Source organism: Aedes albopictus, chromosome 3, assembly GCF_035046485.1.
Source record: "Aedes albopictus strain Foshan chromosome 3, AalbF5, whole genome shotgun sequence".
NCBI lineage: Eukaryota > Metazoa > Arthropoda > Insecta > Diptera > Culicidae > Aedes > Aedes albopictus.
The window spans coordinates 327075747-327090818 of record NC_085138.1 but is presented as its reverse complement, the minus strand read 5'-3'; the positions used below and the strand labels follow the sequence as shown (position 1 = coordinate 327090818).

At 39.8% G+C, this 15072-nt stretch overlaps 1 protein-coding gene across 1 annotated transcript; it reads left to right on the top strand.

Annotated features, from left to right (window-relative positions):
- Nucleotides 1-99: 99 nt before the first annotated feature.
- On the top strand, nt 100-11100 carry LOC109623341 (sodium-dependent nutrient amino acid transporter 1-like). Its single transcript, XM_062842868.1, has 7 exons — nt 100-381; nt 6584-7092; nt 7148-7418; nt 7479-7582; nt 7641-8004; nt 8729-8990; nt 9310-11100. The coding sequence occupies exons 1-7, from the start codon at nt 295-297 to the stop codon at nt 9549-9551; spliced, it is 1839 nt and encodes a 612-aa protein (XP_062698852.1). The 5' UTR covers nt 100-294; the 3' UTR covers nt 9552-11100.
- The last annotated feature ends 3972 nt before the right edge of the window (nt 11101-15072 follow it).

Here is a 15072-nt window from a genome sequence, read left to right as displayed (position 1 = left end):
AAAGTAACAATCTTGTGCTGTCGCAAAGACTCTCATGCCATAAAAAGATGACGCTTGATAAAGGTGTGTATCTAGAGATATACTGAACACTTGTAGCCAATTGTCATATCCAGCCACGACTGCTGGTGGGAAACGATGATGGCCCAATGGGGACTGCAGTTTTCTATCAGCTTTCGCACGACGCACAACAATTCCAGCGGGGTAGTAGGTTCAAACAACAACTCTTTCATTGGATAGTTAAGTTCGATTGGAGGGGAAAGCTTTCGTTATTTGATCGTTGACCGTGCAAGTGGGATGGAGTGTGATACGGCTGATGCTTGTTCAGGGAAAGCTGCAGTACAACGGAAAGATTCCCAACGGTCGAAGAACCATCAAGATAAGGTGAATATTTGAGTAAGTAATTGGTGAAAAATCTGGAAGTGCGATGTGATCTATTTTATTAAAATACCGTTTTAATTTTTTAGATACAGTTGATAATTAACTATACTGAACAAGAAACAGTTTTCTTTATCTATATTATCGAGATTTTTAGCCCTAGCCTAGTTCATCTCGGTAAACACGCTTTACTTCAGAAGGAAGAACTCGAAATTTGTGAATTTGTTAGAAGGGGGATGTGATCCCGGGTTCTCGAATTTTCAAGAGCACAAATCTGAGGATCCGAAAGACGGATTGCGCTGAAAAGTTGATCGATTGGTGATTCGCTGGTGGTGACCAATCGATCAACTTTTCAGCGCAAACCAACTATCGATTCTCCAGATTTGTGCTTTTGAAAATTCAAAGTGTGACTTCGTTATATATTCAGCTTAAACGGAAATCTACGGTGAAATTTTCGTTTTAATACACAGTGGGGCATATGCACGTGAAACGTTGAAAACAAATTTTTTTTTGCGCAGCTGCCTTATTTGTATGAGCTTTGTAAATCTATTTTAGATGGCTAATCATGATGCAAGGAATAGTTTATATTCTCTTAATATTAAAAAATACATGTTGAAATGTTCCATAAAGGGTTTACATTAGTAATAAGTTTAAAAAATCTACTATTAGTTTATCAAAGGATAGTTTTCATCAGTTTTGAGGCATTCCAATATCCATAATTCTAATAATCTATATATTTAAAAATGCAGTGGCATACGTGGGACCGCGCATAACTTGCGAACGGAGCGCCCGTTTTGGGTCGTCTTAGTTTTGTTCTGTTAGTTTTCACCCAAGGAAGGTTTATGAGGCAAAAAACATGGAGAAATTGAGAGTTTTTGAAAATCGATCTTCCATACATTTTGTGACCGGGGACTTGGTTTTGAATAGAAACTTGAGACGTCAAAAAACGCAGTAGGCAAGACAAAGTTTGCCGGGTACAGCTAGTTTCTATATATAATTAGTTGATATTCGGCATTCTAGAAGTATATTCTGCCCACTGTATCCTTCTGGCTTTGGCAACCGCAGACCGTAACGAGCATGTGGTTCACCCTCGCGCAAACAGTGAGAGTAGTCATATGCTATTAGTTTCACTGTAGGTGATACAAATAAATCGAGTAGGAAATAGCGATAGTATCAAGTGCGTTGATCACTAGTCGATCACAGTAAGTTTGTTAGAATTTGTAATAAAAGGAAACTAGAACCGGGTTGAACCAAAGCCGATAAATATTGTTGTCAAGTGGCTGAAGAATTGTAAGTATTTTAAAATGACAAATAAAAATAAAACGAATCAAACTATTCTAGTTTTAGCTGATTCAAGCAACCATCAATGTGCTCCATCTGGCATCTGCTCAAAGAACTCCAGTAAATTTCTCCCTCGGCAACACTATGAATCATGAAACCGCTTCACGGGCTAACCTTAAACCAACCAGTTCATCATAGGATAACAGCTCTCCTGAACGAGCACGAAAAAGAGAGGAGAATGGAAAGCGGTGCAACATGCTTCATTTTCCACGGCATTAGCAAAACTTACTAATTTGCGAATAGACCATTGGGCGTTAAAGGCTTCTGGTCTCTAACCAAATTGCTTGGCGCAAATTGATCAAATTACGTTCAATTTATCCATCTACAGCTATTTCAGTAGGTCGGCTCCAGAGGCACGTTCGACCCAAACGAATGTCTTTGAGATGAGAGTCACAATGAACCCGAGTAAAGATAACAAATTGATGGCACATAGGACGTTATCGAAAATTACGTTATCGTTGAGTTCAAGTTGATAACTAATTATACCATACTATACTCTGTTCAATATTATATTTAGTTTTCAATATGAAATAAGACGGCTGTTTGATACCTAGCTGGCTTTGTTATCAATCAGTAGCCATGCAGTTATATTTCATCGTAAAAACTACTTTACCAATATTAGTTCAGAATTTGTAGAGCCCGTTTGCGCAACTATCATTCACTGTCAGATAGCTCTGGATGTCCTGATCGACCTTGTCGAAGTCAAAATTCTTCTATGTAGCCGGATTCTCGAGATATAGAAGTTCAAAATTTATAGAGCTCACTAGCGCCACCTACCGGATAAACCCAGAACCAACCAATTCACTATCCGTTAGCCCTTGATGTACTGATCAACTTTGCTGAAGACGAAATGTTTCTATGAAGCTTGATTTTCGAGATTCAGCAGCTAAGAATTTCTGGAACGCACTAGCGCTACCTAGCGAATAAACCTTTAACCAACTAGCTCACTATCGGAGAGCTTATTGGGGGCCGTCCATATACCACGTGGACAGAAAATTCATGGTTTTTTACCCCCTCCCCCCTCCCCGTGGACAAGCGTGGACTTTTCATTGACCCCTACCCCCCTCCCACATTGTCCACGTGGACATAAGAAAAAAAGTTTTTTTTCTAAAAAAATAGAAAAAGTGATTTTGAAAAGTTTTTATTTAATATTGTTTTTTTTCGTTAACCATGTCTTAAATATAATTGAAAACTTTACAAAATACAAATATTCTATAGCATTACATGAAAGTGTGGGTTCGATTCTTGCTCCAGTTGGTGAAAAATTTTCGTCAAACGGAAATTCTTCATTGGATGTTTTTCGTGTAATGTCTATCGCCTAATGTAAGTGATTATTTAATGTTTAGTCTGTACAGCCTCTGGTTAAAGACGGTGTTTTTTTAGAATGTTTATTCAATCTATGATTGTCTGATTGTTTTGTTGAGATAAGGTAATTTTAAATCTTAGATTCTTGTTGAGATAAGATTGTATTTCTTAGATTCTTACAAAAAAAACAAGATTTACAGCAACTAGGTAAATTGTATTGATGAGGCTTAGACTTTAAAATCCATTAGAAGCATCTTAAATTTTAAAGGAACCTACAAAAAATGTTTTTGAGATAAGCCTGCAAATCCCTACATGTATTTTGAAACTTTGAAGTAGTTTTAAAATTTGATATGAAACTTAGAAAAAATCAAACAGAACTTCAATGAAAATTTTCTGACTGCAACACCAATATTTGCATGGTCTACACTCCATTTTAAATCTCCAGTATATTCCTCGATGAAGAAAACTAAATAATTAGGAATTCTGATAATTTAAAACAAATTAGTCTGTGAATCAGTACTATGATTTATTCCCTTGAAGAAGTAACTTACAACTAAAAGACGATGTATAATAAAATTAAATGTATGAAAGAACTGTTAAAGAGAACTCATCAATAATGCGACATAATTTGTTTCGTTTGTTGATTCTTGTTTCCTTATTTATATGTCAATGTTGTCCACGTGGACATTTGACGAACCCCCACCCCCCTCTCCGTGGACAAGCGTGGACTTTTCGCTAACCCCCTCCCCCCACCAAGCTGTCCACGTGGTATATGAACGGCCCCTTGTGATATCCTGATCGACCTTACCGAAGACGATTTTTTTCTATGAAGTCTGATTTTTGAAATACAGAAATTCAGATTTTTTGGGGCTCACTAGCACCATCTAACAGATTTGCCTTGAACCAACTAGTCCTGATCAACTTAGCCGAAGGCGATATTCTTCTATGTAGTCTGATTCTCGAGATACAGAAGTTCAGATTTTTTAGAGCCCACTTGCGCCACCTAACGGATAAACCTAGAATCAACTAGTTCACTATCGTATAACTGTTGATGTCCTGATCAACTTTGCTGAAGACAAAGATTTTCTATGAGGTATGATTGTTGAGAAACAAAAGTTAAGAATTTCTATGACTCACTAGCTCCAGGTAGTGGATAAGCCTAGAACTAACTAGTTCAGTATCGGATAGCTATTGATGTCCTGAATGACCTTGTCGAAGACGAAATTCTTATATAAAGTCTGATTCTCGAGATACAGAGGTTTAAATTTTTTAGGACTCACTAACGCCACCTAGCGGATAAACCTTGAACCAACTAGTGCACTATAGGGTAGCTCTTGATGATCTGATCAACTTTGCCGAAGACGAAAATCTTCTATGTAGTCTAGCTGTTAAGAAACAGAAGTTAAGCCACCTAGCTTAACTTCTGTTAAGCCAGAATTAGTGCCACCTAGCGGAGAAACCTAGAACCAACTTGTTCAATATCGGTTAGCTCTTGATGTGCTGATCGACCTTGTCGAAGACGAAATTCTGAAATTCTTCTGTGTAGTCTGATTCTCAAGATACAGAAATTCAGAATTTTTGCGCCACCTAGTGGACAAACCTACAACCAACTAGTTCATTGTCGAGTAGCTGTTGATGTCCTGATCGACCTTGCCGAAGACAGAATTATTTTATGTAGTCGGATTCTCAAGATACAGAGGTTTAATTTTTTAGGACTTACTTGCGCCACCTAATGGATAAACCCAGAACCAACTAGTTCACTATCGGATAGCTATTGATGTCCTGATCAACCTTGCCGAAGACGAAATTTTTCTATGTAGTCGGATTCTCGAGATACAAAGGTTTAAATTTTTTAGGACTCACTAGCGCCACCTTACGGATAAACCTAGAACCAACTAGTTCACTATCGGATAGCTCTTGATGTCCTGATCAACTTTGTCGAAGACAAAAATTTTCTATGTAGTTGGATTTTCAAGGTACGAACGCGACGATATTGGCAATTGCTGTTGAAAAAACATCTATCAAAGCACAATGTTTCATGATCACTAGCGCCACCTACTGGAGCGAATACGTACTAAATTACGTACTATCGGAGAGTCCTTGATCTCCTAAACAACTTTGCTGAAGACACCAGTCTTCCAAAATGCTTCATTTCTCCGCAGTTACTGATCTATAAATAGATCACTGGGCGTAAATGGGTTAAGGACAGACTTGTTAGTATCCCAAAATGGCCGCCACAATTGCCGATTTTGATACCACAAATCTCTTCGTAAACAAAACCTGTTATTTTTATTTGAAGCTTATTATAAGTGAGTAAGAGCAGAGTAATAAAATGCACTGTTGTTTGAAGTTTGCTTCTTGACATTTATGCGTCTAAAGTTGTGATTCACTGTTGAAGCGGGATTTCAAGACGTTTGTCCTTAAGCCGCAGCTTCTTCTGGAATTCGTAGTAAGCAAGATTTTCACTGATGATGCGCGCTTTTATTCCACGACTCACATTGTTGTTGTCAGAAATCAGTAGAAAATAAAAATAAACGAATTCCTTCACTACCTCGAAGGTATTCCCATCTATCGTAACGTTTCTTCCTAAATAGACGAATCCTGTCGTAGTCGCTTCCGCCTACTAACATGTACTTTATTTTTGCGAACCTTTGCCGCTTTGCATTTAAGGTGGATGTACAACTCTGCCACTGTTTCAAGTGCTCTGACGGACGTCGGTACCATACATTGTTGATTAGGAAAAGTTTTAAGCATAGGTTGACCATGGGCACGGGCAGCTAGTGGTCGTACTCGATGTTGGCGCCACAATCGGTCCTGACATCGTATCGATTAATCGTAGGTCAATTTTGTTCGCAAGTTGGTGAGCGCCGAACTTCAGTTTTGCTTTTATTCGACCCAACTAATTTCAAAACAAATTGACAGTGTAGGACCCTGATTAGTTGCACGTGCACACACTTTGGATATGGTTTGGCACACGAATATTTGCTAATAAGATTTTTATGATAGTATTGATATTCAGTGTACTCCTCCGAAAGACGTCAAGGAACGTCAATATCCTGGTTAAAGTAGCGCCCACTTATCAAAGACGTCTCCCCCTTTTAAAGCACACTCCATTCCATATCCCTAGTTAGCCGCACTTGATTTCGATTTCACGGCACCACTTGTGGTAATCACTTCAATGGTGGATTGATAATTCAATCGCTTTTGATTGAACACAGTCTGTACCGCCACGCGATTCAATCGCATGGACATAAGTTACCCGGAAGAATTGATTGCTGGAAAGGTGTCTTTATACATCCGGTTGCTTCTACTTATGTATTTTTGACGTAGATTGTAAATAGTTACTGTAGAAAGTTTGATTCTATTCCGAAAACTAGCGGGCTTCGCTTCCAGAATTAGGCGCAATACGGTTTATAAAGACGTGATTGAATTGCGTTCGTTATAGGGAAATCCCAGAGAACCACAATAGGGTGTTTGGGCGCCACATATGATTTCCTATCATTGATTGATTGACCCAACACGTGACCAAGATGTCTCCCAATTGACCGTTGCACTTTTACAGAACACATCAAGTCTGGAAAAAGCCGCCCCAGAAGATGAACAGCTGCGCGAAAAGTGGGGCAAGAAGATCGAGTTCCTGTTGTCATGCATCGCACTTTCCGTTGGATTCGGAAATGTATGGCGATTTCCGTACACAGCCCTGCAGAACGGAGGTGGTGCTTTTGTCATTCCGTATCTGATTGTACTGTTCGTGGTGGGACGGCCATTGTACTATCTGGAGATGGTGGTCGGACAGTTTTCCAGCCGAGGATGTGTCAAGGTGTACGACATGTGTCCGCTGATGAGAGGCATCGGAGTTGGACAGACCATAACGATGTTCACGATCGTTGGATATTATGCGGCGATCTTGTCCTTGGCAGTGAGATACTTCGTGGACTCATTTCGTATTCCGCTGCCCTGGAGTGAGTGTCAACGGGAGTGGACGAATTGCGTAGATTCTAGTTTCATTGGACAGATCCACACGGGGGAGAGCAACGGAAGTGTTGTTCCGTCTGCGGAGCTGTATTTCACGTAAGGAAGGTGTGTAAGGAAGAATATAATTTGTAGTGATCGCAAATCCTTTCAGAAAGACGGTTATGAATATTCTGCCAAACATTGACGACGGAATTGGATCTCCAGATTGGAAGTTGGCTTTATGTTTACTTGTTTGTTGGACGGCGGTCACGGGGCTACTTGTGAAAGGTATCAGAAGTTCAGGAAAAGCATCGTATTTTTTAGCAATATTTCCATATGTGATCTTGTTCATTCTGCTTGTTCGGGCCTGCACCTTGACTGGAGCGGTGGAAGGTTTGAAGTATTTTGTCACACCTCAATGGGAGAAACTTCTGGAACCTTCGGTAAGTTATGGTAGTATTTCAACAACTTCAAGGCCGTTTGCTCTACACTTGTACTTTTAGGTTTGGTACGCTGCTGTCAGTCAATGCTTCTTTTCTCTCACAATTGGGCTCGGAGCAGTTATAGTCTTCGCGTCGTTCAACAGCTTCTCCAGTAACATCTATCGGTAAGTCACGATTCAAAAATTTACTTGATTACCCTAACTATTGAAAATCGCACATCAGTGATGCCATGATCATCTCCGGACTTGACACCGTAACATCGCTAATATCCGGAGTCATAGTGTTCGGAGTAGTCGGCAACCTAGCGCACATAACCCAGCGTGAAATACCCGAAGTGATGAAGGCGGGTCCCCAGCTGGTGTTCGTCATTTATCCGGATGCGATCGCAAAAATGGATTTTGCACCGAACTTGTTTGCTGTGCTGTTCTTTTTCATGTTCACTATCCTAGGATTGGGAACTAACATTGGAATCGTCACCACTATATTGACGTCGATTAGAGATCGTTTTCCACAGTTCCAGAACTGGAAAGCTGTGGTGATGATAGCCATCGCTGGTTTCGCCTACGGATTGGTGTTCATAACTCCAGTAAGCATCAATAGGTATACCTATCTTTTCAGGATAAAACTATTACACAGCGCAACATTTTTTTGTCTCAAGAGCAAACTTATGTGTTTCCGAAGGATTTTGGGCCGCTGAATCCGAATCCGGGCTCAGATTTGCTCCAACACGTCACAATTTTGAGCTATACCTCAATTCATAGGGCAAAATATGCGATTTTGGGCTTTTTTGACTGCAAGCCATTAAGCATGGAAATATTTTTTTAAGCAATCAAAAGGCTAATTGGTCAATTAACATCTGAATTAATGACTCATGCAAAATATTTCGTTTTACCTAATCAAATTCGATAGATTTAAGCATTTTATGTTAGTATGAAAACTTGCATGCAACTTTTGAAGGGTGACTTGTATGGGAAATATCGTACCTAACATAAATCGCTTAAAACTATCAAATTCGATTTGATAAAACGAAATATTTAACATGAGTCGTTAATTTAGATGTTAATTGATCAATTAACCTTTTGATTGCTTAAAAAAAATATTTCCATGCTTAATGGCTTGCAGTCAAAAAAGCCCAAAATCGCATATTTTGCCCTATAAATTGAGGTATAGCTCAAAATTGTGACGTGTTGGAGCAAATCTGAGCCCGGATTCGGATTCAGCGGCCCAAAATCTGTCAGAGACACATAAGTTTGCTCTTGAGACAGACCAAAAGTTAAATTTTGTTACGCTGTGTTATTTCGATATTCCAGGGCGGCCTTACAGTTCTGGACGTGATAGACTACTATGGCGTTACGTTCCCTACACTCACGTTGATCATTTTGGAGATTGTTGCATTTTGCTGGATTTATGGCGTGAGTCGGCTCTGCGTAGATATCAAATTCATGCTGGGCATCGATACAGGATTGTTTTGGAGAGTTTGTTGGGGTTTCTTAACTCTAGCCATCATTGTTGCAATCTTCTTGTTGGAAGTTAGTCGCTACAAGCTGATGCAAGTCCCTATCGGCGTAAATGGTGAGATAATAATCAATTCTGGAGCTCGATTTGAATAGGTCGTATGTGCTTTTGTCGATTAAAAATTCGATCAGTTGGATTCGCTTATTGTAGCGAAAACCGTTGTAATTTAGCAAAGTTTATACATACAGCAGAATCCTCACAAAACAGGCTTTCTGTTCCATCATTAAAAGTTTGCAAAATATCTGCCATATTGCTACAATGACTAAAATAAACTGATCGAATTTTATATCGACAAAAGCACATACGACCTATTCAAATCGAGCTCCAGAATTGCAAAAGGCATGTGACATAAATTAGAACATTTTTTTGTTTTCAGCTTTTGGATGGTGTCTGTACTCGTTCATAGTACTTCAAAGCATTGGATGGGCTTCCTATGCGATCTTCAAACAACCACAGCGTGGTTTAAGAAAATTTACAGAAACTCTCAAACCTATCGAAGGTTGGGGACCGGAGAATGTCTCTCTAAGAAAAGATTATATAGCACTTATTACGCATAAGCAATCTATTGACAAAAGCCATAGTATTCTAAAGAGGGTTTATCGAAGAATTTTTAAATAACTTTCTATGGTTTTTAATCATTAACATATTTTTGAATATTTTGATAGTTAATATTTAAATAAATTTTACTTTACACGCAATAAATGTTTTTTTCAATCTGCTTTGTACTCGCTCGTGTTGATTGGAAAATGAAGCATGGTCGACGAGATTCTTTGCAACTACTAAAATGTCATGCCAATGAGCCATTTTACGAAGTGACAACAATGTTGATGATGATATTGATTTTCGCGGGTTAGGACGTCAAAATTTCATTCGTAAAATCGGCTCGTGAAATGGACTATTTATCCACTGTCAAATCCGCTTTACATGGTAATGTTGCACAATCAATTATGGTACTGCGGCTACTGGAAGACTTGCCACTTGTGATGCCGATGAAATCAGTAACAAATTTTGAAAACGACGTATAATCAATGGTGTAGCCACAGACAAACAGACGTAAAACTCTTCAAAACAGCGTGACACATGCATTTAACGATCAATTCAAATTTCATTTTATTTGCGCGATTGTTCCATCAGAGGCGCTAGTGTTCGATCGCTTTGACGTTTGCCAGTGTACACGTTGCTGAATGATGCAAACGAAAATTACAGGCAATTTGTGTAGTAGTGTGCGTGTTAGAAAAACGTCAAATCGAAATCCGTCATGGCCAGCAGTGTCGCGCGCGGTTCTACCAACAGGTGGCAGTGTGCTCATTAAAATGACACCGGACAAAAGTTTTTAACGAATTTCTTCTAAGAGTTACGTCTGTTTGTCTGTGGTGTAGCATTGATTATATTGCGGATTTTGCCCCGTAATAGACTCCCTCGCGGAAAATTTTGTCCCACCAAAATATTCTCCCACCGCTTTTCCGGCTTTTCCCATAGATGGGTTTTGCCACCGCTAACGAAAACAACATTGAACGCACGCTCTCGGTTGGTGCAATGAGTACATGGTTCGTGCAGCTGCTAACTGCCATACAAACTGAGGTGTGAGTATTTATTTTTTCTCTTCGAAGATTTGCTCGAAAGTCTATCAACGAATAAAAAATGCAATACGTCGTTTTCAGAATTTGTTACTGGAATATTCCTTGGATATATCTATTCACAGCAAAAAATAAATGCAACCCGCCCGATGTAGCTAATTTCGATGTACATACTAAATAATCAATGTAAGCACGATTCCTATGTACGATTACATCGTTTTGATGTAAAATCTTTGGTTCTTATGTGTACATCGTCCTATGTAATATTCATGCAACCGACGGATTGATCGGGTTGCAGCAGTTTAGATGTAATATTACACAACAGTTTTTTCTGTGTTATCTGTGCTGAAACCGTTTTGAACCCCCTGTAACGCACCTAAAGATGTTGGGAATCTCAGCACAGTGGACCAGAGCTACCGACCGGAACGACCAACTGGACAATTATCGTTCCCGGGATTCGATATACGAACAAAATAATTGCTACGACGATCGTGTTTTTTATCATTTTAATCGTCAACGATCTAGTACTGATTGAATAAACAAAACAGCTAAAGTCTTTGAGTTTAAATAAGGGCGAAAGTAACATGAGAGAGTTCTCTTCATTGACTCTCTCTTCTTAAAATTAAAGTGACAAGATGCAAGTATTGTTGAACTTTTTGTTCATAAATCGCTAGGTTGCGATGCAATCTAGCGTCTAAGTGTAAGAGAGTTCGATTGAATTTGCATCTTGTCACTTTTATTTGCAGAAGAGAGAGTCGATGAAGAGAACTCTCTCATGTTACTTTCGCCCTTATTTAAACTCAATCTTGTTAAAATACAATTATTAATTTAATATTGATTCTAGTAGGGAAATCAATTTTTACTCGGGACACATCTCGTGCCCGTGCGGTAGCGGTAGGCGTAGACTAGATTCGCCTTGACGGAGGCTCTCTGAGAGAATTGCGCTTGCGTGAAAACAATTTTTTTTAACATGGGAAAGGATAGGAGCTGCATTTTCAAATGCTTCTAATTCTTTATAGAAATTTTTTCAAGCAAAACGTTCTTAATGTTATCGAATGAGATTTTGATACGCTATATTATAGACATAACATTGTGATTTAAAAACTTTTGTCTAAAACCAGTTATAATGTAGCTAATTGAAAGTATATTGCAAAACATTAACACTTTTTTTCAATCCGAAGTCCCTAAAATATTTTAGAAGCATTTGAAAATGCAGCTCCTATCCTTTCCCATGTTAAAAAAAATTGATTTCACGCACAGCGCAATTCTCTCAGAGAGCCTCCGTCAAGGCGAATTCAGTTCTCTCACTTGTCTCTCTCTCTCACGTTCGCTCGCCTGGCAGTGAACACCATAGCTAGTCAGCCATCACTAATGTAACATGTAGTCCGGTAGGTAGTAGGGCCCTCAAAGAACGATTATGTATCCTTGTAAGAAGTACCGAATTCTCGTAGAATAAATCATCTTATGTTTTCTAAGAGTTCTGAGTACTGTTTTTGTTACTTCGAGTGGTAGGATTACCATCGAAGCTTATGAAAGAAATCTCGATTTTGGAGCTGGGTTGGAGGAAATCAGACGTTGTCTGATTATTCCTCGTCCACTTTGGGTTGGCTGACATATGCTTGGAGGAACTTCAACAGGTTATGGGCCCAGGGAAGAATCTCAATAGGACTTTTTCGAAGTAAAATCAAATTGGAGTTTTGCTTTTAAAGTCGAATTGGATTCTGGCTTCCGGGGAAGATGGACAAGGTTAGGCGAGTGGTGGTTCCGGTATTCAGAGGAGATGAAAAATCATTTCCGTTCTGGTTAAAACGAATAGACAAGACACGGACGCGTTCAATGCTTCCAGTGAGCTATTTGCTCTTTGAAGGAAGCACGACACTAGACAACGGACTAGCATGCAACGCCCAGTGGCACAGCCGAAAACTTTTCCTGACAGCTGCGGCGGGAATCGAACCCGCGCTCCTCAGCACGATGCGACTAAAGGCTTGGTGACCTTAGCCGCACGACCACGAAGCCACACATCATCTTGCACAAGAAGAGTTGTTTTACACCCTTGAAAAGATTCCAGCTGATGAGGATTATGCTACGCCGGTGGCGGATGCTACGGATGAGGCTGCAAGAGAGCTTAAAATGAAAAAGCGTTTAAAAGATGATGGTGCCGCCATTAATGAGCTTTTCATGGCTATTGGTGATGATGCTATGGCTCACGTTTTCGAGTGCAAGTTCGCTAAGGAAGTGATCGACCGACTGAAATGCATCTACCAACCGAAAGGAACTGTAGCCATGCTCGGGCTGCGTTCTCGCCTTTATTCGCTGAAGGATGGTTCTTATGCATCACTAGCGGAACTGTTCCGTGCACATGCAGTGTTGCCACATTATTTTCGGTTTTCATCTGTGATTTTGGTAAAAAAAATCTTTTTCATCTGTAGGAAGTCCCAGAAAATCTTAGTAAAAATCTGTGATGGGTATGTCTCCAAAATTGAATTGTTTTGAAATAAAAACGGAAAAAAATGTTCATAATGTTTACTATTGTCACCTAAAATGTAAGGTACACCGGGGCAAGTTGAAACGGGTGGGGCAAGATGAAACAGCGGGTTAACATCATGTTTTCTAATGATGATAAACAATTTGATTGCCTTAACACATAGTTTTTGATACAAACAATCTTTTAGCGAAGGACAAATTTTCAAATTGTACTGAAATCTATTTCAAAACTTTGCGTTTCATCTTGCCCCACCCGTTTCAACTTGCCCCGGTGTACCTTACCTAAAATATTTTTTTTGGGAAAAAAAAACAGACCAATACACTGCTTTGCATCTCAAGATCATCAGAATCCACAAGAACTTCGAAAACAATGCTCATGAGGCGGGAGCGGGACATTTGGCATAAAGTCATTTGGCATAAGGTCGTTTGGCATAAGGTCATTTGGCATAACGGTTATTTGGTATAATCGAAATGCGTCCTTTATTATGCCAAGTGTACATTATGCCAAATGACCGTTATGCCAAACGTCTTTATGCCAAGTGACCTTATGCCAAACGGTTTTAGTCTAGTCTAGTCTAGTCTAGTCTACACATACACAGCCATTCATTGAAAGAATCCTGGAAAATGATAGAATCGACTACTTCTATCATTTTTCTTGTCATTAGGCGCTGTCCATAAACTACGTAGACTTTTTTTCGGCCATCTCAGACCCCCCCTCCCCCCTCGTAGACTTTTGTTCATACAAAATTTTCGAAATTTGTATGGAGCGTAGACTTTGGCCAGACCCCCCCCCGTCCCCCCCTAAGAGTCTACGTAGTTTATGGACAGGCCCTTATCAATGCTTGTAGCACATCGGAGATGCAGTACAAGAATTGAAGCGGCCAGGCCTACTGTGCAGCGTTTTGTTGTGGATATTGCTATAGAACGGGGACATCTCGTACCAACCGCTCAGCATAGTAAATGAGAAGTAAATACGTTGGGAGTGACTTTGCTAAGAAAGTTAATGTCACTCCATTGATGATTTTCCTGGGATGGGACATAGGAATTTAACCCTCATGTCCAGGCTCGAAAGCCTAGGCTTAGGCGCCATTACTCGCCCTCTGAAACGAGAAAAAAGGTAGAGTGATCCCTTCCCCAAACACAAACATATAAAATGTATATAATATAGCTAATATCTCAAAAGGAATGCGCACAATAATCGGGATTGTGATTTGCACAACTACACAATACAAATCAGAACGAACTCACCAGATTCATCACTTTGAGTGTGTCATTCGCCAGGAACAGAAACGGATGCCCATTCTGTCTGATCAGCCAAACTGGTTTTCTTCACATGATAATGTTACAGCCACACGCTAACAACACCATCTTCGGCACACATGCCAGGTTCCGGAACGTTTCAGTGTAACAACTCTTCAAACAGTCCTTGCTTTACAATCGATTAGCCTTTCATTAGCCCAAGTTCCATTTTTGATTGCATTCATCATATGCAAAGCCGGACAGGAAAACAAAAATTGACAGCATAGAACTTCTAAACATCTCACGAAGAGAGCGACGGAAAACGGAATAAATCACTTACTCACTTAAAATGGAATAAGGAAGAATTGAAACACTCTGGTGAACGCGACGAAAAAAAACAATCTGATCTGTCCCGAGCCTTTTTTTGCATCATCTGCCGACGCGAAAGATGAGGCGACGAACGGCGGAACCCTTAATCAAGTTCTACTGCATTGGGCTCCAGCACCATAATAATGTGACAACTTTCCACCGTAAAAATTTATCTTTACAAGACAAAACACTTGCACCAACGATTCGCCACCGGTTTCCACGACAGGTGGCAATAATTTTGGCCCTCTTTGGAACGGATTTCTAAGATTTCAAACCGCTTCACTGGATTTCAAAGCTTATTTTAACCGTCTGAGACCGATGTTTTGCCAGCTGTTTTAAAACTCCGTTTAGATCCTGCGGATACATGTTGCGCTACTTTAATTCACTAAATCACTCTGACCTTATGCCAAACGGTTTTATGCCAAAAGCCTTTATGCCAAATGACACAGACTCGCCTGAGGCACTCCCAC